The 22,230-nt window shown below is 40.6% G+C and overlaps 3 protein-coding genes across 3 annotated transcripts in view; 2 read left to right on the top strand and 1 right to left on the bottom strand.

Moving 5' to 3' along the window:
* LOC122973437 (meiosis 1 associated protein) overlaps nt 1-15,683 on the top strand; it is a 67,032-nt gene extending 51,349 nt beyond the window's left edge. Inside the window, exon 14 of the mRNA XM_044340940.1 lies at nt 15,179-15,683. The gene's annotated coding sequence lies outside the window, so the exon portion shown is untranslated. The remainder of the gene's footprint in view (nt 1-15,178) is intronic.
* On the bottom strand, nt 198-15,162 carry dok1b (docking protein 1b). Its single transcript, XM_044340938.1, has 5 exons — nt 14,444-15,162; nt 3,631-3,954; nt 2,850-2,949; nt 2,571-2,743; nt 198-1,849 (listed from the first exon to the last, which is right to left on the bottom strand). Exons 1-5 carry the CDS (start codon nt 14,498-14,500, stop codon nt 503-505), a joined length of 2,001 nt encoding a protein of 666 aa, XP_044196873.1. The 5' UTR covers nt 14,501-15,162; the 3' UTR covers nt 198-502.
* A 1,242-nt stretch (nt 15,684-16,925) lies between the features above and the next one.
* nagk (N-acetylglucosamine kinase) lies at nt 16,926-21,566 on the top strand. The gene is made up of 10 exons (XM_044342432.1): nt 16,926-18,350; nt 18,697-18,781; nt 19,036-19,134; nt 19,246-19,387; nt 19,639-19,749; nt 19,837-19,949; nt 20,489-20,576; nt 20,669-20,766; nt 20,865-20,943; nt 21,072-21,566. Exons 1-10 carry the CDS (start codon nt 18,322-18,324, stop codon nt 21,272-21,274), a joined length of 1,047 nt encoding a protein of 348 aa, XP_044198367.1. The 5' UTR covers nt 16,926-18,321; the 3' UTR covers nt 21,275-21,566.
* Nucleotides 21,567-22,230: the final 664 nt, after the last annotated feature.

Raw genomic sequence — 22,230 nt, 5'->3', positions numbered from 1 at the left:
TAAAAGAAGAGCCAAGCCGCTCTCTCAGCTTGTTAAAAGTGAAGCCTGTAGGCTGAGCTGCTTTTGGCAAATGCGTACACTTTCTGTGTGTGTGTGTATGTATTCAAGTGAAGTGGCTGGCTCCAACCACAATGTGGCTTGGTACACCAATTATGGGTTTGACCATGCAAACACTTTCACTCTCTTTTTCCTCAAACACACACACACACACACGCACACACCCGCAGAGGGTGGCCCATGCCTACCCTTCAATAGTTGCACTCCATGTCTCAGAAAACGCAGGCAGTTCTCTCATGAGCTAATCCACTCCGAATGAATCTCAAATAATTATTCCAGTCCACAGATGGAAGGAATCTGAAATGAGAAATATGCTTGGTCCTTACAAAAACTGCATCAACCGAAAGTTCGTTTTTCTGCGACATCTTTTCTGCGTTAGCGTCTCTCCTCTTCTCAAAGAGGGGAGGAGCAGCAGCTCTGCAGTCCACAAAGACAAAGGAGGATGTCAAATGTCTCCTAAGTTGTCATAGATGATATCAGGTGATCTCAGCGGCGCCTGGCTGTACCACGAATTAGAAGATGTAGGTTTCTGTTTGGACACTTTGCTGTACAGCTCCCTCCCCGTGCTTCCTCCTCCTCCACCCCAAATGTTGTTGTTGTTGTTCACATTACTGCCAGGTTTCCCAGGGGGCAACGGTACAGGCTCCTTCCGTGCAAAAGGGCTCCTGCCTGGCTTTGGGGCGGTGACTGGTTTGGGCCACCTCGGCGCTGGAGGCGCGCTACGGCTCGGGCCCTGCTGCGGAGGAGAATGTCTCTGGGATTCTGCCACCTCTTCCGGCCTCCTCTGGCTGTGAGGCTCCAAACGGGCCTCGTCGTAAAAAGTCATCCTTCCAGCAGTGCACGTGCTCGCACCTGCTTTGGCACAACCCTCCGGCTCATCGTATATGTGCTCCAGAGCTAGAGAGGGAGGTGACGACGCCCCTTCTGCTTGACCCCCCGGGGGTCGCCTGTTACTGTTCACCCCTCTCGCTCCCCCTCTTCCTCCCGCATTTCCAGCCCCGTTTAGACTCAGCGCGCTCGTTTTCTGGCTCAGCTCCAGGCTGATCTGGTCGTACAGGTGTGAATACAGGTCCGGTGGTTTCCTGTGGTTGCTGCCTCCGTAGTAAGGATCACCTTGGGCGCCGCCTCCCGAGGTCTCGTCGCCCACCGGTCGGAGGCGTGGGGTGGGCACTGGGGGAGTGGATGGGTTGCTAGATTGGTTCTGGCCCTTGATGCTGTCCACCGGATCAGAGTAGAGGCTATCAGAGCTGTGCAGAGGCAGGCGGACTGAATCTGCAGGCTCAGAATAGAGACCTGCATGTTCATCAGGGGAAGAAAAACCTTTTGCTGCTGCCTGCCCTCTGGGAGACCGCGGAGGGGTGCTTCCTCCTCCCAAAACCCCCAACATGGCTGGCGGTTCTGGTAAACTCCTCCCTTTGATTCCCGATGCTGCTGCACCACCCCCTTGCCCCCTTCCTCCTGCTCCATCTCCGCCCTCTCTCTTCCCGAGCACGCCATCTGCAGAGCCCGGTTTGCTGCCACCTGAGTCGCCATCCGCCTCCCGACTGCTGCAGCTGCTGCTGTCTCCGCTTCCCGCTGTCAAGCCACCAGCGTTGCGTAAGTGCTGCAGTGACGCCGGGCAGTCTGGGTCAAAGTTGATGGGACAGCTGAGGTGGCGTTCCTCAGCCTGCGCCTTTTGCGAATGGATGGCCTGGTCCACCAGCATGAAGATCTCGTTGCCTTGCTTGGTCTCGAAGGTGAAGTTACCGGGGCCCGAGTCGCAGCGCCGGCCCGCCTCGAACGAAAACATCACCTGGAGATGGTGACAGAGAAGAGAGAAGAAAGGGAGAAATGGAGCAAGGAGGAAGAAATGAAGGAAAGTTAAGAGTGTGAGCAAAGTGTGTGTGATCATATAAATACACATAAATACAAATATACATACAAATACACAGGTATCTGCAGAGAGTAATGGAAACTAGTCAAAGAAGTTCCTGCTCCAGTCAGCACTCAAAACTATTCTTGCTTCCTTTTTCCACTGAACTGTGCTTTTCAAGTTTTCTCAGAATATATTTTTTAATGCTTCATTTCTTTCACTTTCCACTTTTTAAAAATCTTATACTTCCTCCCCCTGACTTCTTTCACAAATGACCTATTATTTCCACATAGGAATCAATAAAGTCACACTTTAGTGATGACCTGCCACATGCATAAATAAACATGTTCAGACAAAAAAAGGTCATCTGTCATTTTTAGATGCTTGTCTTGAGCTTTGAAGCATCAAAGTGGCAAAAAATAATCACAGACTCAATAGCAGAATATTCTCTGTGACACTGACGTTCCAACCACATGGACGAACACTGCTGCTAAAATTATTATTCGCACTTCTGAGCTGAGTTGTGCTTATATTTAACAAACCACACATCGTCTGTCTGCCTACAAATGTCAGGTGTGTCAGAGATCGACCTTTTTTGATCCCTGAAGAGAAATGTTCTTTTCTTATAAGCACAGGGCTTGTCCGTGCTTTATGCACCCACCCGGTCTCTCCCGTATCTCCTCAGCAGCTTGTAGGGCCAGACCAGAATGTTCCTCTTGGTCTTTGGCTCCTTACAGATCAAGACGTCGCTTTCGGCTTTTAGCCAGTAGTTGCCGGACAGGCCGCAGCGCTCTGACGCCTCAGTACGCTGAATGCTCACCCAGAACTCATTTACTGCAAGGAGAAATAGAAGAAAATTTAGTTTTTGCTTTGATTAGCTTAAATTCTACTAATTATGAAGGATCTTTTGTGCTCCAATTTTTTTTATCTGTGTCCTGACCTTCATCTCGGGAGTAGTAGATGAGGTTCTCAGACATCTGCAGGTCATGGGGTCCTCCATTAGAGTCTGCAGCACAACTGCTGCTGCTGCCGCCTCCTCCCTGTGCAACACACAGAGAGACAGAAAGACACACTGAAAGTCAGCTAACAGGATTTTTTAATTATTATTTAATTATGTTATTAATCTACACCCACATGCAGGAGTTTGGATTATGTGTTGTTGCTTTGTAGACAGAAAGAAAGAAAAGAGAAAAAGAGTACAGCGGATGGAGTCTTCCCCATGGAAACTCCCTCCGGCTTCCTCTCTGAAAAACTGTGTGATGTTCATGCTTTTGTGTGTGTATGTGTGTGTGTGTGAGTGCACACAATAGAAACTGCGGCCTGTTTAGACACTCCTGGGGTATGTGGGAAAATTTTGGCAGACACAAACAAACTAGAAAACGAAGCTACGATCCCAGATGAAAACTAAATTTAAAGCAGCAGGTCTTCAGGCTCTTCTTTTTCCCCCATTTAAAAATATTTGTATGTTTTATTCACATTCATATACACACACAGTGAGAGCAAAGAATCATTTTGTAGATGGAACAAGAGGCACACAAATTCAAAACACACACAAAGAGGAAGCTTGCACCTTCAGAACTCACACATCCACCCATGTCTTACTTACTCACTGTAAACGCTATTTCCTGAAGAAAAACCCTGTAGCCACTGGTCACACAGTTTTTTGACACATATACACACACACATTTAAGAGCAGAGGAGGTGAAAAAGTGTAAAGATACCTGAAATGCAATGTCACACATGGTATCCATCCAGTCCTTGGCAGCGTTCTTCTCCGCAGCGAACACATGGGTCTTGTCGTTGGTTTCCACACAGAACGCTGACATGTTTTCTTTGGGACAGCTCTCCGTCAGCGACGGCAGGATGGAAATGCATTCCGACAGGCGGATGATCTTCTTGTCCAGCTTCCTGGTTTTCTCGTTTGACCCGCTACCCGAACCTCCACCTGTCACGCCCCCTCCGCCCGATGGCGAGTCGAAGAACTCGAGACGGGCGATGCCGTTCTGGCTGGCGGGGTAGAGGACGAACCAGTTCTTCTTCCATTTCTGATGGGTGGAAAAGAGGGGACAGTTATAGAGGAGGAAGGTTAAAGCTGCAATAATCAGTATGTTGATATTAATAATGGAACAAATGAGAAATGTGAGAGACGTCGCTCGTAGTTATGAACCCACAGAGAAATATCACCGAACTCTGCAGCTCCCCTCAGCCCCACAAAGTGTTTTAGTGCTTTCAAGACATTGTTTTGGTTTTTTACGACCCACAACTTTTCTGTTTTGATTCAGTGAAAAAGCTCTGAAAGCCCACTGTACACTACCTTCTAAGCACCAGACAGCAGACAAAGTTAGCGGTTAGCTGATGAACATAGTGGAGCATTTAGCAGCTAATGAGCCAGATTCCTACAGAGTTGGTGGCGACCAAAACAAAGCTAAAGGGAGAGTGAATATCAGCTTTGTCATTTGTCAGGTTGCCTAAAACATGAGTCTAAATGAATGTTAATGTTGTTTTATATCTGTTTGATTTGCTAAAATGTTCGTCATATCGATTACAGCTTGTTCTCACTGCCACTAAAAAAAAAAAAATCAATTAATGCTGCTTTAATATGATTTTTTTATCTTTTGAGTTTCTTCAGTTCATGATCAAAAACAAGATTTTTAAAGGTTTCTATGAGATCGTATCATGTTAGTGTTACAAACGCCCCCAATTTCCCCCTAAGCTGCATCACCAGATGACAAATGAAACTGCGAAACAGTAGTCTATTTTTTTTATGTATTTGTGTTTTGTTGTGTTAAAACAAGAAACAAACATTTTTGTTCCATTTGGTGCCATTTACTGTCAGAAACGGCTGCTGAAACTGAAAGTAGACAAAATGAGAGGCAAGACTGAAAATGGACGAAAGGAAAAAAGAGGAGGTTGGAAAACAGAAACAGAAAATGTGATTCTTCTTTTTTTTTTCGCAACACACATCTGTCCTGTACACAGCTGTTTAGGGAGGATAAATCATTTGGATGCAGTTTGTTCAGAAAGCATTGGGGAAAATGCAAAATGCAGAGTTGGCCACAAATAATCACAATCTGATGAAGACGAGAATTTTAACGCTTGAAGTCTAGAGATCTGAGTCAAAATGACATTTCCGGGTCTTTCTTTTACGTCTACTCTACTGACAGAAACGTTATGTAGGAGGCTTGTGGTGATAGACCTAATACAGTGTGACTCAGATCAGTTGCACACACTACTGTTTTCTCTGCATTCAATCAGCAGCAGCAGCGGACCACAGTTACAGCATTAGTCACTGCTGCTCTTAGAGAAAAGAACCATTTCCCCCAAAAATCAAAACCGGTACTGTCCCAGTTTTTATAGTTTGATCAAAGAAGTGAAAGTTTGGTGTGATAACCTTTATCACAACAAAACAAGGACATACTGTGTGCTCAAAACCAGGATAAACACAAAATAAGATAAACTTCACACTACATAACCAGTTTATGATGTTGAACGCATTCCAAAACTTATTTTGGATGTAGGAAGTCACTCCACCCTTAACTCAATCCGCATCCGCCAACATCTGTTTAAGTTACAAAGAAAAACACAGTGTTTTAGGTTGGATTTTTCTTTTAAATACTCATCTACTGTGTTGGAGTGGCCACACACACGTTCCTTAAGATTTTGTCAGTGAAATGAAGTGAAGAAAAAAGAAGGTGACACTTAAAAAGTGCACCAGCTTCAGTTTACATGTTAATATTGCGGTCTTGAACGAGAACAAAGTGTGACACGGTTTAAATTAGGTAGCAGGTGCATCGTTTGTCCCTGAGGACAGTAGAGAGGAAGCAGTGGTTAACAATGATCTCTTCCACCTCAGACACAAACATGGACATGACACAATGCCGAACAATAAGACACACAGCTAGTGTGTGTAAGACTCCAGATGTTCGGCGCTAACAATGGACACGATGACACACTGCATGCGAGATTATGTGCACGGCTGAAATCACTCAAACACACACTTGTTTGGGAAGTCCCTGTCGTCCCTTGTGCCCTCTCTGGATATGTGTGTGTGTGTGTTTTGCTAGTCCACCCCACACTGTGCCTCATGGCAGCTACATTTCTCCACAGTGTGTGTCTATGTTTCCCCCCTACGTTCACCGAGCGCGGCGGACGCTGCCTGACGGTCAGAGCTCAGCTTGTGACAAGAAGGTCAGTGATATGAAAATTCTGCAACCAAAGGGGGAAAAACCAGCTAATGAAGAAGAATGAGACACACTAAAACCTACAGGTTTCCAGCATGTTACGTCAGTTGTGGCCATTGTAAAAAAAAAAACAGCAACCAGAGGCTGACAGATGTGATTTTTGAGGCCGCACCAATATCAATATTTGAAAGTTAGAGGTGCCCTTTAGTCATGCGTTAAGACATGTAAAATTACTCTGCTTTGAATAATAAATTGTCTCATACGGTTTTTCCACCAAAAAGTTGATTTAACTCATTAAAAATTCTTAAGTCCACTCTCATTGTATGTGTGCTGGAAGTTATAAAAGTTCATATCACACTTCTTTAAGTTGCTTATTGGACTGGGACTGGATTACAAAATATTTCACAAACTGTGCTCATACGTGCACATGTTCAAATTTGTTTCATCTTCCTTCAGCAGATGAATGTAAAAACAGCTTTCTGGTGTTTTATTGATACTTTTCTCCATCATCCTTCATTATTTTAACATTGAATTTTAACATTTCTCCCTGTTTTTTTGTTTCTACTGTAAAGCATTTGAAGTGCTACAGTACATAAATCAAGTTCAGTATTAAATACAACCTATGGCTATGGCTAAACATTTATGTAGCACAATTTCTTTTGTCTATCTGCTAAGATATATATCAATACTGACATATCTGTGAGTCTGTATTGGCCAATTCTATCATCCTGCTGACTCACTAATCATTGGTTCTGGTACCAGATGAGCTTTTACACCTCGTCAGCTTATGTCGCTATCATTTACAGTATGAAAATAAGTGACATGTTAAGAGTCAGTCTAAAAGTGTAATTGCAGTATTTGCATGATGGAACTGATACACCTGTAGCCACAGGGTCTATATGCTGCACAGCCATACGGTATATTTAGCTCTCAATGCTATTTATTAAAAAGCACGAACCACATGTGGCTTAGCTGCAATATAAGTGACACAATTTGAAACTATTGATAGAACAAAAACGGAGGTACATTCATGCATGAAAGCTATCTTCATCTTTTTCTATATAACACATACACACACGCAAGGTTTCAAAAGTCGACACAACCTGTTAAAATTAACTGCCAGAAAGGACAGGAAGTGTGTGGGATTGTCATTACCCAGGATTCTCTTCGCTTCCTTCTTTTGACTCCAGGTGTGTCTCAGTATGTGTATATGTGTGTGTGTATACATGTATATGTGCCTGCATTTGTTTCCGTTGTTTTTATTATTCCCTCGGTGCATTTTGGACCATCTGTAACTGTGCACAAACAGATTCTGTTAGTCAATACACGGGGTGTGAAACAGTAACCTCTGCTGCAGCGTGGTCCACACACACACACACGTGTGTGTATGTGCATGTGAAACAGCTGCTCCATATAAGGCAACAGACCGTTATCAGCTACTAATACACTGAGTGGAAATTATGCAAAAGGGTTCATGAAAGAGAGAGAGAGACTTCCTCACTGATGTCCTGCTGGTTCAAGGGACCACGTTAACGACACGTCAAACGCTCGTGTGTGTGTTTGTGCCTTTCACTGCCGAAACGTCACGCGGCCTTCACTGTCACTGTCATGTTATCTGTCACATTTTATTGTTATGCTTCGAAAAAGGCACAAAGATCAACACTGTTTTACATCAATTATTGACGCTTTCAGATTTTCCTTCTCACTATACTCTCTTTGTCACTGACTTCATGGTTTTTCTATATCAACAAGTTTTTCAGAACATTATTATATCAGAACTTGCATTTGCACTTCTAGCTGTTCAGAACTGTGCCGAGGCATTCAGCAGCAGTTTTGTTTTTCTTTTAAAATCCTTTTGAATACCACAAAGAAAATCTCAACTCTGTCTTCAAAGCAGTTTTCCACCTGTCAGTCGTTTAATTCATTTGTTTATGAATATACATCAGTTTCATTTTCAATGCATTTACTGATGTATCATTTTTAGATATACTGCATTGAATATTATTAAATTGTTGTAGAATTCACTTTGGGTTTCACGCATATGCCCACAAACACACTCGGCTGCAATAACTATACTTCACAGTGGATTTGTTTCTCAATCATGTCCTACAAATAGCAACACATGACAGCATATTGAAAGGACATTTATGATTCAGTGTGACTTCAGGCTGCTGTGGGGATTTTAGTCACTTCAGATCAGTTTTGATATTCTGCAAGCTGTCAAACGTGTCGTTAAGCAGCGGGACAGCGGTCATTTCTGCATAAAAGACTTGTGTGGAGTCGTCTATCATTATAGTCATTATGTCATTATTAATCGGGAAGATCGCTTTCTAGAAACTGAGAATTTTCCTCTTTAACTCCAAGCTTTCATTGCTTAAAAACACAGGATCCTCTCAATCTGTCATGAAGCTATTTAACTAAACCACTCGACCGTGTTCCCGCTGGCCACAGACAGACCTCAATGACACATGCAGGAACACAGAGTGTGTGTGTGTGTGTGTGTGTGTGTGTGTGTGTGTGTGCGCACTGTATGTTTAACAGAGTACAACTGTGTCTGTTCTTGTTAATGTTTGTTAAAGGAAGGGAGAAGGAAAACAGGAAAGCTGCATGACTGTGTGTTAGTATGTGTCATACATGTGTGTGCGTGTGCATGTGTGTGTGTAAGAGACCACAATTCGGTTGCCCTAATCTCAGCCCTCCGTTGTGTCAACAAAATACAGCTCTGGAGAATATTTATTTTAAGAGCTGTAGAAAAAAAGTCCTGAGAAAATACTGTACTCCTGAGTACAATGATGAGCTTTGGGGTTTTGTTTTTTTTGACTGCTTAACATTTTCATAAAAAAAACAACACTGAGCCCATGTCGTGCGTCCTCACACAAATGGCTATTTGTGGAACTGTGAAAGATTTCAAGGGAGATAGTGATGCCTGCAAGCATGCTCAGATGAGTCAGGTGCAAAAAGCATGCGGCCAATGCAAAGACTGGTGAGGAGAGAGAGGATCCACGTCCAACGCAGCGAGCAGTGATAACATGACGACCTGAACCTCAGAGCCGTGTAACTGTAATTCAGCTCAGTTCACACAGCAGGTGTCCAATGTCACCTGCAGGCTAAAGGACTGGTTCACCCAAATCACTAAACTAACTAAAATTCATTAGACTATAGTAGGGCTGCAACTAACGATTATTCCTATCATCAACTGATCTGGTGATTATTTTCAATCAATTCATCAATTAACCATTTGGTCAATAAAACATCAGAAAATGGCGAAAAAGACCCGTCAGAACATCCCTGAATCAAAGGTGATGTCTTATTTGTCCTTATTTTAGACTAAACAACAGTCCAAAACCCCAAAATATTACATCAACATTGATGTAAGACCAAGAATAACAAATTCTCACATTTGAAAGCTTTGAACCAGCAGAAAAAAACAATTCTTCAATTATCAAAATAATTGTTGATTAATTTTCTGCCAATACATGAATCAACTAATCGTTGCAGCACTAGACTGTAGGCTACTATAACAAAGCGTTTACTGTACAATCGAATAAGAGCTCAGCCTCTCTGATGTCCTCATGTCAATAGTCACAATGCTACAGAATGAGCTGTTTGTGTGTCCAACACAAGTAAAAACCTGTAAAACAGCAAACATTCAACGTGTGCCTGATAAGATAGAGATCATGCATGTTTTTCTTTACTTTAGCCTTTGACCAACATTTACAAAGTATGTTTGTTTTGGTGTTTTTTGCTTCCTGCAGTTTGGTTTCTTTTCCCAACAGAATAAGAACATGAATTCATAAGCAAAATGGGAACTGAGATCGATCAAAACTAAATGACACCCGACCCTGTTGAAAAGTCGTAGCGTCTGCACACCGACTACAGTGAGAGGTGGACTCCGATATAAAAGGTTTGTTATTCGTGATATAAAGTCGGTCTTTATCTGTTTAAAATCAGCCTGGTCTCTAAAGACATGCTCATGATGGGATTGTTCTGTTCTGTTTTGGTTCAAGTATCCACAAATAGCCCTAAAGTCCAGTTTCCACTCTCTTTTCTTTCTCTTTTGCTCCTATAACGTCACATCAGCAGCTGTGTCAGTGGAAGCTGTATCACAGTAAAGAAGCAGCTAAGCGAGTTAACAACTGTGTCCTGACCGACACTCATATATCATCCAGTTAAAGACTCATGGAGAAAATAATATGCCAAGTTACAGTAATTCATCATGAATTGCGTTGGGGGGAAAAGTCACTCAAATTTGGCTGAGATGAAAATACTACGTAGTAAATGACTGAATGAATGTTGATGTGACGGGAAATGATCCTTTATTAGTTGAAAATATTATAAATATTATATTGATATTGGAAACTATTACAATCCATATGACTAACTTCCGAAAAATAACATCACACTGATGATTTTTCACCACACGTTTAATCATTCTTTTCCACTTTGTGTCATCAAATCCTCAGATCATACCATTCTTCCTAAAAACACAGCTACTGCAGAGTATTAAACACTTTTCTAGTGCTTCCTCGTAATTATTCTTCATACCAAAGATGATCTGGCGTTTGTTTTCTGAGAAAAATGATTAAGTGTCTGAGATCTTGCCTCAACTTGTGATGAAAGAATGAGAAAACAAATGAAAAGAGAACATCTGACAGGTCATAAACCCATTAATCCAGTCTGCAGTTATTTCTGTAGACGTGATTCATATAAATGTAGCCTCAGGATGTGTAATATCACTTTATCCTGACACACCCTGTCTGTTCAAGTGACGGCTAGCTGCGGTTGAAGCTGTCTTCAGGCATGATGAAGGATCATCTACCGTGCTCACATCTGCAACGCTTCACTGTTAGTTGGGACGTTACAACAGCTGCCAACTTCAACATGAAAATAAAAGCTTGTTGTGGCTGCAGAGAGCAGCTGAAATCTACGAACTGCAGGTCCGAGCATCTTGAATGCAAATGTGTGACAGGTGAGCAGATGCATGTACAGACAGCTATCTACTCGCTAAACCATGCACACTATTAAAATTCGTATTATTGAAATCTAATGACGGCTCAACATATGTAAAAACTGTGATAACAACAGCAGGTTGAGGACTCGTCCATCAAGCACTATATATAACCACACTGACTGCGTATGTAAATTCAGACAGCTCAACATCCAGCACACTGCGGATATTCGTCATGCTTTACCATTGTGCAGATGTGAATCTGATTGGCTGACACAGAGGTATGTGTCATGCTTTGATGTTATGAATACCTTTGTAATGTGCAGCATGCGTCAAACAGCAGATTTATTTTTTTTTTTCTCAGTGTTCTGCAGGAAGTTTTGAAATGTGTCCTGGATATGATTCAAGACTCAAGAGAGCTTTACTGTCAATCCGCCAAAATACAAATATACTGTATGTATCAAATGTCATTCCTCTGGGGCTGATAGAGCTACATCTAAGATTTGACATTATCTTAAATATAGCACATTGCACTTAAAAGTGAAAAACAGATGAATTTCTCCAGTGTTTTATTAAGCACAAGTCTGAATGAAAGAATAGTGAATATAATATTAAATATTTAAAATATTAAATTTCCAGTAAAGTAAAGACCAAGAATAGCAACAAATTCTCACATTTGAGAGCTTCGAACCAGCAAACATTTGCCATTTTTTGCATGAAAAATTGCTCAAAAAATTATTTGATTATCAAAATAGTTAAATACTTTTCTGTCAGTCAAATAATCAACTAATTGTTGCAGCTCTAATTAATATATTATGTCCAATCCAAAGTGTAATTTAAGTGCAATGACCAACTACAGAGTGCAAATACAGAATAATACTTGAGGCTGCAGCTATCAGCTGTTTTTATTTTTGATAGAGCTAAAACAATTAACTGATTAGCCGATGGCAAATATGATCTGGTTTCAGCTCCTCACGTGTGAATATTCTCTGGTCTTCTTACTCCTCTATGATAGTAAACTGAATATCTTTGGGTTTTTAACTGTTAGAAGATGTCACCTTTGCTTACATTTTATAGAGCAAAGAATTAATTTGTTAATTAAGCAAACAGTCGGTGAATCAAAAGTGAAACATCAAAAAGTTGAAATGAAACGACGTGTGCTACGTAATCAAAACATGTCCGGTTCAAACCTGGCTTGAGAACGTCAAAAAAATACTAATAAACTTAACTAAACAAATTTTATAAAAAAATATATAATCTTTTTTTTCATAATTATTTAGATCTTGTGCTGGTACAAATGTTTATTTTGTCTGAACAACAGTAAAGGAGGCTGGGATCTATTAAATCATTGATGAATCATTTCAGCATCAATAGAGAATAGAATAACTTAGTTTAAAGTAGGACTGAGCAATATATCGATATTATATCTATATTGGGATATGAGACTAGATATTGTCTTAGATATTGTGATATTGCGATATGGCGTAAGTGTTTTAAAGGCTGCATCACAGTAAACTGATGTCGTTTTCTGAACTCTATTTTTTTCTTTTACTCACTTATTCATTGTATCCACATTACTGAGCATTACTTATCAAAAAACTCACTGAGTAAATATTTTGTGAAAGCAACAATAGTCAACCCTACGATATTGTCTCAATATCAATATTTTATTTTGTCCGTATCGCCCAGCCCTAGTTTAAAAGTTGCAGATAGTATACGAGCAGAAGATACTAAGTACGTAAACACGATGTAAAAGCTTATATGAAAGGTAGATGTAGATTGTATAAACTCTATAGTGGCCATTACTTCACACATCATAAAACAGCAGCCAAAAACAGAAACCATGGTCGGACGTTGCCAGTTCGCTCTTGAGTCACATTTTCCGATTATGCACGTGGGAACAAACCTATATGTGTGTGTGTGTGTGTGTGTGTGTGTGTGTGTGTGCCCACTGACAGCTCTAAGATTGCATAACTCTCCCAACAAACATCATACCAGTTTCAACACTTTCAGATCAGCCACCATTCAGCTTCCTGTTCTATTCTTTTCTGCTCTGCTGCTTTTTTATGCACTTCGGCGTGCTTTTGCTTTAGATAACGTTTTTTCTGAAAATGCAGGCATTTTTCTTGTTCGTTTCTTATATTGTATACAGTTTATAAAAGGCATTGAAAGTGTGTTTTGGGAGTATGAATATCTATTGTGGACTGGTGATTTCTGGGCAGGAAACAGGGCCAGAATGTTTTGTTGGTCCATGTCATATGACCAGAGAGAGACACACAGACACACAAAGACCCTCTTACAAATCTGAAAGAGTAGATGAGCTCTTATCAAGCGGCGCTCTGAGACTAAAGGCAAGGTTGCATGGAGGCCAAAGACTAACACACACAGGTGATATCACTGGGTTAACAGGATCTCCAGTCTTGCAGTTTTGTAAAAGAAACACAGATATGTAACTGGCAACATGTGCATGATGTTACATCCTCTTTACACATGGTGAGTGAGAACGCAACAGTGGCATGTTGCTTTAAACCGCTGTGTGCTCTGCTAAGATGAAGTGGAAATATGTCTACCACCTTTCTTAAGAAGAAAAAAAGGGTTTCTCCACTGTGTCAACTCTCTGTCAACTTTCCAGCTCTGCAGTTCTGGTACTGCAACCGTGGTAGTCTTTCTCTCATGCAGCTCTTGTTTGCTGTTTGCTCTGATCAAGTAATGGGTCACCAGCTCACACACACACACACACACACACACATACACACACACACAAACAGAAACACAGCAGGTTTACCCTAAACCACCACATCAAAACAAGCCCAGCGCAGTGAAACTCTCCGGTAGCTTACTCCCTACAAGAAAGTTTGTCTTTGACGCAATATGTGCAATCTGTTTGTCCTGACATTTTAAAAAAATGCTCCTTTTTTACAGTTTACAACTGTAATAAGGCCACTTAATTGTGAAAAGACATTTTAAAGTCTAAATGGGGCAGTCATCTCCTTACATAAAAATATTCATAATATTGTACATATCAGAGTCATGAGGACGTGAAGCGCCTCTTTCTTTAGTAAACTGCCATTAACAGGGTTTATTTCACTCATATGGTGCAACTTAATCATTTAAATAACGTTCCTAGAAAGATTTTACATTGCGTTCGTACTTTTATGAAACAAATAACGTCAACATTACATTTTTATAAAGACTCATAGAGTGTTTGTAGTGACTTTATCATCTCCATGCTGTACTGGTTTCTTGGTGTAACATTGTATCCCGTCATACTGTATATTACTGAGTTATTAGCTTAAAACTGTCATTTTCACGTGGTAGCATCCAACGGCGAGTATTAAGGGCTCACAACATCACATTTCTGTCAACGCAACAACCCAACAAACAAGAGTTTTCTCTTAGACTCACCTTTCCAAACTTCTGATGCTGCACATAGAGCTGTCCCTCTTTAACGTGGGTGTCCATGCCCCCCGACCTCCAGGGGTCCCAGAAAAAAAGAGCGAGATGTGACTTGTGACTTGACAGAAGGAAAATCAACTTTTTTGAAGGGGTCTATTTTTCTTCTATGCTCCCTAACAACTTCCCCCTTCTCTCACTTCCGCTCCCCGGCTGTCACAGCGCGTGTATCGTAACGCTCGTGCGCAGTTAAAGGTGTCATGGTGCAAATTAAAAAGGTCCAAACAGTCGCTGGGTGGTCCGGACGAAGTTTAATAATCTCCAAATGTTGTCTGTAGGTCGCCTGGCTGTCGCCTGTCCTCCTGCAGGGCTGGACCAATGAAAAGCCAACCTTAATAGATAATTCAAGCTTCCGGTTACAACCTTCACAATAAAAGCCTAATTGATAATCATCGACCTCCATGTTTTTCTCACTTCCTGAATATGATGTTATTTTGTGTTTGAATTATTTTGTGGTGACTTGATGAATTTTATTTAATAATATACACTATTTAAAGCTGCAGTGTGTAGAACTTAGTGGCTTCTAGCAGGAATGGAATATTATATTCATAAGTATTTTTTAAGTAGTGTAAAATCCCCTGATAATAAGAACCGTTTTTCGTTGTTTTCGTTACCAATTAACTGTGATGACCTCTGGTGTCATCTTTGTTTGGCCTTGTGATTTACCTGTCTGCTCTGTCTCAACAGGTGCTTGTTATGGCAACTAGCGACACCTGATGGCTCGCAGGGTTGCCAGGTTATTAAAGTCCGGGTTGCAGCTCCGGCAGTCTCTCTCCCTCCTCTGACTGCTTTCTACTTCTCCCTCTAGGCACCTGTTCTGGTTTGGTTTAGTTATGCTGCCTCAGTTATTTACTTCGCTTTCATGCATGTTCCAACACTCACGCACACACACATTCTTCACTCATGCATCACGAACACTACTGATACCACTGATTTCTACACTCCATACCATAACTATTTTGTTTATTATTTAATTTGGCTTAATTTGTTTAATAAATGTACCTTTTGTTACCTCTTTATCATGGTGTGTCTCCTTTTTGTTGTGGCCACTTGAGCGAGGTCATGACAAAGTCCTTTATATCTACATATGGAGCAGGTCTCCGTCAACGAAGCCCGCCATGTTCACCGCCTTTCTACAGTAGTCCAGAATGGACAAACCAAACACTGGCTCGTGCTTTTCATGAGTTTCACGGCCACCTTATGTTCTCCTACACACTTAGAAGGGAGGGGGGGGTTATTTAGTTGGTTGCAATCTGCAACCTCACTGCTAGATGCCACTAAATCCTACACACTGCACCTTTAAGTCACTATCTATCGCTGAACAAGGTAACACTATGGTGATTGAGCCTATGACCCACTGATGAAAACCCTTGCATTTGCAGTGTTATGATTATTATGAACTGAGTGTCAGTGGCGACACTCACACTTTTTCCATCACCGAGCAGTGGTTGGTCCAAGTAGGTCTATCTGCGGACTTGCAGTATCTACAGGACATACCCACTTTACTACAGGACACACCCACTTGGTTAGGTTTAGGCATGAGCAGGGAGATGGTTAGGGTTAGGAGTGTGTGTTGTGTAGCATGCCGTTACTGTGACAACACTGAGATTGAGAAGATCGTGTAGTGAAGTGGGCATGTTGTATAAGTCTGCACGACTGCAGACTTCTCGGTTGCTAGCATGCATTATTTATTTATCTTGAGGCCCTGACTTATTGAGTGACCATGTGTCAAAATCTAGTTTCAAGCTCTTAATCAATTTAATACATACAATATATATTTATTGTATTGATGGACAGAAATCCTGGGGCCAGGTTGCATTGTAGCATCAAATATGGGTTGCTCTCTGGGTCAACACGGAGGTGACAGGTTACATATATAATGCACAGAGGGCCGCAAGGTGAGGGGAGGGTCTCATAATGGGCCCAACAGAAAAATATTCCAATGGTCCCATAAGAATGATTATCAATCCATAAAGAATTGATCACTTTTGTCAACACCTTTGAAATGTCAGAGTGGAGTTAACATGTCAGAAAATAGCATCCCAACTCAAGATCATCAAGTTAATTTAGTCAGAAGTTATCTCAAATTGATGAAAAAGATGAGAAGTGACAGAATGCCTCTATCTCTCAGAGGTAATATCAAATCTAGCAGCACTACTTTGTGTTATGAAAACAACAAATTAACATTAACATACAACGTGCAGTTTTAATGTTAAATCTTATTATCTAATGGAGAGTTCAATATTAACTCAAGAGGGTTTGAGAAATATTAATCAAAGTTCACGCTGTGCCTGGGTTTTATAATTCTCCAGAGACAATAAATCATACAAAATTAAGGATGTTATAAAGGAAAAATCTGATATACTGTAATTACACTTATATTGAAGGCTGGCTCAGCTCATATCCGGTATGGTAGTAAGTGTGCAGTGTTTGACGCAGCTCAGTTTGCAGGAGGAGTGAGCAGCGCGCACCGAGCCGCTCCTCTTCCTCTCCTCCCACCTCCTCACTCTTGTGTAACTTCTCTGTTGGTTTCAGCAATGACACACGCACACTTTCTAACGAAAATATAGACTATAGCTACATGTAAACTACATGCACAAGCAACAGGTGATGATTATATGAGCAAATAAACTGCGGGACATCTTATCCATACATGTCCCATAATGGCCGATTGTAATACCTTCTAGTAGTACTCAGATATAATTACAGACCAATTATAGGAATTTTGAGAAGCCAAGGAATGATAATTGTTTTTAAGCAGCCTATGTTGGCAAACAGAAGCAAGTCCCTAATTGTTGCCTTAATGTGTTGCAGATGCCTCCTGCTGGCTCACAGTGTAACTCATAGTTTGTGTCCCTGTTTTTCAGCCCATAACCAAATGGTGCGAAGTCTCTGTCAATATTATTCTTGACACTAAGTGTGGATTTTTAAACCATGAGTCAATAGTTTTTTTTTTTGGTTGGCCAGGCTTCTTTCATAAGACTGGAAAAGCCTGTTTTTGTCCTGCCAGGCTGTATTTCTCACATATAAAACATAGTATTAGGAAAAAACCTTCATACCTTACATAGACCAACATTTGCTGCGGTTCTATATGTTCTATTAAACAATCACCATAGCGTTATTTATCCTGGTGTTTAATCTGGTCTATTTTAGTTGCAGGTTATTCTAATTAGGGTATTTCTGCTGTCTGTATCTGTCAGCACTCTTACACACCTTTGCACCATTTGCATCCTGCTAAATTCACCGAAACTGTTTCACCTTTTTATAGACACTGTGTGTTGTTGTTGTTGTTGTGCACTTGTTTCCATGTGTATGTATCTATTTTTTCACCAATTTGCATATACATAGTGATATATTTATGTTTACTTATCTTTGTTCAGCTTTTTGTTCTTGTGTATCTTCCTCAACATTATGGTGTGTAAGCACACTGAGAGCCACAAAAAAACAGTCAAATTTTTGTATGTATTAACATACTTGGCCAATAAAGCTGATTCTGATATAAAACATACAAAAACCTTATCTTACAGAAACCAACATTTAGGCCTACTGCTATTCTATATGCTTTCCTTTATAATAATCACCATAGCATTATTTATTCTGGCATACAAACATTATAGTGGTTAATTTGGTTTATTTTTGTTGCAGGTTGTTCTAATTTAGGCCTCAAACATCCTATAAAAAACTAATCATGTGCCCCATACACACATAGAAATACACAACTGCCACCTACTGGTTATTGATTAGCATTGCAGGCATTGCAGGTTGGAGCTATTGGAGATATTGCTGTTCTCGCGATATCAGGGTGTCAGGACCAAAACAGGAAGTGAGACATGGCAACGGTGTTCGGCGGAGTAGAGGGGTGAGAATGATTTAAAATGTACAAAAAACTGGTCTAACTTTGTTTTTGTGACTTGTCAGACGTTGCTGGTGTTAGTTAGTCGTGTTTGCACGGTGGTCATCTTGAATACTATTTTTTTTTCTGAGCACAGACTAGTCTTCTCATTGAACACTAGGAAGCTTTTTTATTGATGTCTCGTGATATTTTCCCCTCACTAGTGTTTTTTGGAGTATTAAATGTATCTTCAGTTTTACATATGAATATGTGTGAAAAGTCTTTCTGTAATTCTCTATATCACAGAAAATGCATAATAATTAGTTTTATTGATGTTGCCTTGGTGCCCATGTAACTGTATTTCTGTCTGTAGTGGAGGGAGTCACTCCGTAGCGTTGCTGGTGGCAGAAGATGGGAAGATCTTGGCCGAGACGAAGGGACCGTCCACCAACCACTGGGTGAGCAGAAATGAAAGAAATAAAGGATGAAATGTAGGGAGGGAAGAGGGGATCCAGGGGTTTATACTTGCCTTATGTGTCCACTAAATATACTCTAGATGCAGAGAAGTTGATTGATCTTTCTCTATAGCCCAATCAATACACCCATAAATGAGAAAAACTGATTTTATTCTAAAGGTTACGTTGTTGTTTGTGTGTGTGTGTGTGTGTGTGTGTGTGTGTGTGTGTGTGTGTGTGTGTGTGTGTGTGTGTAGTTGGTTGGTGTGGACAAATGTATTACAACTATCAACGACATGGTCCAGAGAGCCAAGATTGAGGCGGGACTGGATCCAAACACCCCCCTGTGCTCACTGGTCAGTCAAACTGTCCGTCACGCTTATTTTGACCTCTGAAGTGTTTTATAGAGTAAGAAATAAAAGACAAGTAGACAAGATTAAAGACATATATCCTGTCTCTGTGTGTAGGGCATGTCTCTGAGTGGAGGGGAGCAGAAGGAGGCCATCAACCATCTGATGGCTAAATTGAAGGAACTGTTCCCCAATCTCAGCAAGCACTACTTCATCACTACTGATGCCATCGGCGCCGTGGCAACCGCCAGTGATCGTGGTAACCAGTCATTTTCTGATGGATTTACTTTGTAGCTACTTTTGTACCAGCTACATTTACATTTAGAAGACACTCACACAGTTGAAATCATGACCTTAAAATGTCATAAAAGGGCCAGACTTGATACTTTACCCCCTGAGGTATCATCTTCAGGTATCTTTCCACACTTTATGGCTTAATAAAATCTACATAGTCAGCTATTATTGTGTAGTAAAAGACAGCTCACTAAGACGTCTCTGTTTTCTCTCCAGGAGGTGTAGTTTTGATTTCAGGGACCGGCTCTAACTGCAAGTTAGTCAATCCTGATGGATCGCACGTCGGCTGCGGAGGCTGGGGTCACATGATGGGTGATGAAGGATCCGGTAAGAATGGAGACATGTAAGCATAAGCAAACAACAGAAATATACACTAAACACAAATATATATTAAGACTTCTTTCTGTGTCTCAGCGTTCTGGATCTCTCATTTGGCTGTAAAGACGGTGTTTGATGCCAAGGACAAAATGGTCGCTCCTCCGCATGATGTTAAACACGTGAAAAAAGCCATGATGGAGTACTTCCAGGTCAGTCAGAGAAATATGTTCATTTATAAAATAATACCAGTCAAGGTAAAGTAAGGAACTGCTGAATAAAGCACAGTAGAGCTGAAAGAATTAATCAGCTAGTTGATCAACAAAAAATAAATTGGAACAGTTTTGATAATTGATTAATTATTTTAAGTCTTTTTTTTAGGAAAAATTTCCAAAAAATCACTAGTTCCAGCTTCTCAAATGTAAATATTTACTGTTTTTTTAGTCTTATGAGTATTTTTTGACATTTTATAGATCAAGCAATTAAGCGAATAATTTCAAAAGTAATCAGAAGATGAATTAATACTAGTAATAATTGTTTCTTGGAGCAGTAAGCACATTGAGTTTAGTAAATAATGTTCTAATCAGGGTTAGAAATGAGCTGGGTTTTGAAGCAAAACCACTCATGACGAGTCAAACCAGCTGAGTTCTGTGAAGTTTCATCCTTGGAAGTCACATAGAACGACGGCTCTACCCTCAGATGTTGCATGTTATGACAAATATGGAAATAAATCATGTATAATTCATCTCAGGTGTCAGAGCTGATGGGCATGCTGCCGCACCTCTACAGAAACTTCCAGAAGTCCCACTTTGCTGGTTTCTGTAAGAAGCTGGCTGAAGGTAGGCGCTGCATCTAATCTGCTTGGTTTTGTGAAGAGAAAGCAAAAGATTAGTAAGTAAGGTAAAATGAAAACTACGTGTATGTGTTCAAGGTGCAGAAGCAGGGGATGCTCTCTGCCGGTATGTGTTCACTCAGGCTGGGAGAGTCCTGGCAAAACATGTAGAAGCTGTTTTACTTGAAGCACAGGAGGTAACACACACACACAGACACACACATACACACATACAACGCTGTGTTCTTACTCATTTCCTATAAACATTGACTATTTTAATTCCTTTCATGAACAGCCTCTACTGAGTGGTGAGCTCGGCCTGCCCATCCTGTGTGAAGGCTTAGTGTGGAAGAGCTGGGAGCTTCTGAAGCCAGGTCAGTGTCTGCGTGGATGGATTTTACTTTCATTTTCACACTGAAAGAAATGGAGGTGAAGCAGTCAAAAGATCTGCTAAATCTTATTTGTTTCAGCTTTGTTTCTGTGTCTCTCTGTCTCTGTCCAGGGTTTAATGAGGTCTTGGATAAAGTGGCATCATCTGACAAGTTCAAGGGTCGTTTCCATGGCTACAGCCTCCTGGTTTTGAGGCAGTCTTCAGCCCTCGGAGGCGCTAGTCTCGGGGCTCAGAGTATTGGTGCCACCATAAAAATGGATTACGCTGCCAATGCCAAAGTTTTCTACCAACATACCTTCAACAGCAACCAATGACATTTCAACTGAGGGAAAAAAATGTGCTTTTGCTAATAATATTTACTATAATGATGATAATGATGATTGTTGTGTAATAAGGGTTTAGTGCCTGATCTCACTACAAGATACCAAGATGGTGGTTGAAAATAAGACTTGGGTATTCTGGTGACTTATCAGCTGCTTGTCAGCCCCTCAGACCATTGATTTGATATTACTTTCATTGTACTGTCAAAACAAATCCTTGAGATTTCAGAACTTGTTTACATTTTACATTTATAATAAAGGTGCAGTTGATTTTGCAGAAATCTTATTTAAGGTTGCAAATATTCAATTAAGTTGTGATCCAAAAAATCCAGATTTAAATGTGGAAATGTAGGTGTTGCTCCAATGCTTCCCACTACTGATGTTATTCACTTATTAGAGATAGAGAAATGACTCCTTAAACTCAGGGTGGATTCAATCTTGTGACCATGTTCTGCACTTTTGTTTTTAAGCAGTAGGTGGCGCAATAACACTCCCTTCACACTTGTGACTGACACATGTCAGCATTGTCTGCATTTCCTCAGTAATGATGCAAAAACAGGCAGCATACAAACTGACAGATCCTCAATCACTGAGATATTGAGATACTTGCTGTATTTGCGGGGGGAAAAAACATTTTCACAATAGTTATTTTCATGTAATCAATTTGTAATTTTGAGACATGATGTTTATTTTTAATCAGTCATATTTTCTAATAAACATGATGTATTATTTTGTATGAAGGCAAATGTATTTATATAGCACAATTCATTCATAAGGCAGCTTCAAAGTGCTTTGTAGACATTTAAACTATAAAGAGTAACTGGAAACAACCTTTAGAGATTGAATAAATAAAAGTGTGAACATGTACACACATTTGGAGGCGATACTGTTATAAAAACTGAAAATAAAGATGTAAAAACAGAGTAAAAACAATCAATACAACATTAGAA

This window comes from Thunnus albacares, chromosome 22, assembly GCF_914725855.1.
Source record: "Thunnus albacares chromosome 22, fThuAlb1.1, whole genome shotgun sequence".
NCBI lineage: Eukaryota > Metazoa > Chordata > Actinopteri > Scombriformes > Scombridae > Thunnus > Thunnus albacares.
This window is presented reverse-complemented; position numbering and strand designations above follow the sequence as displayed.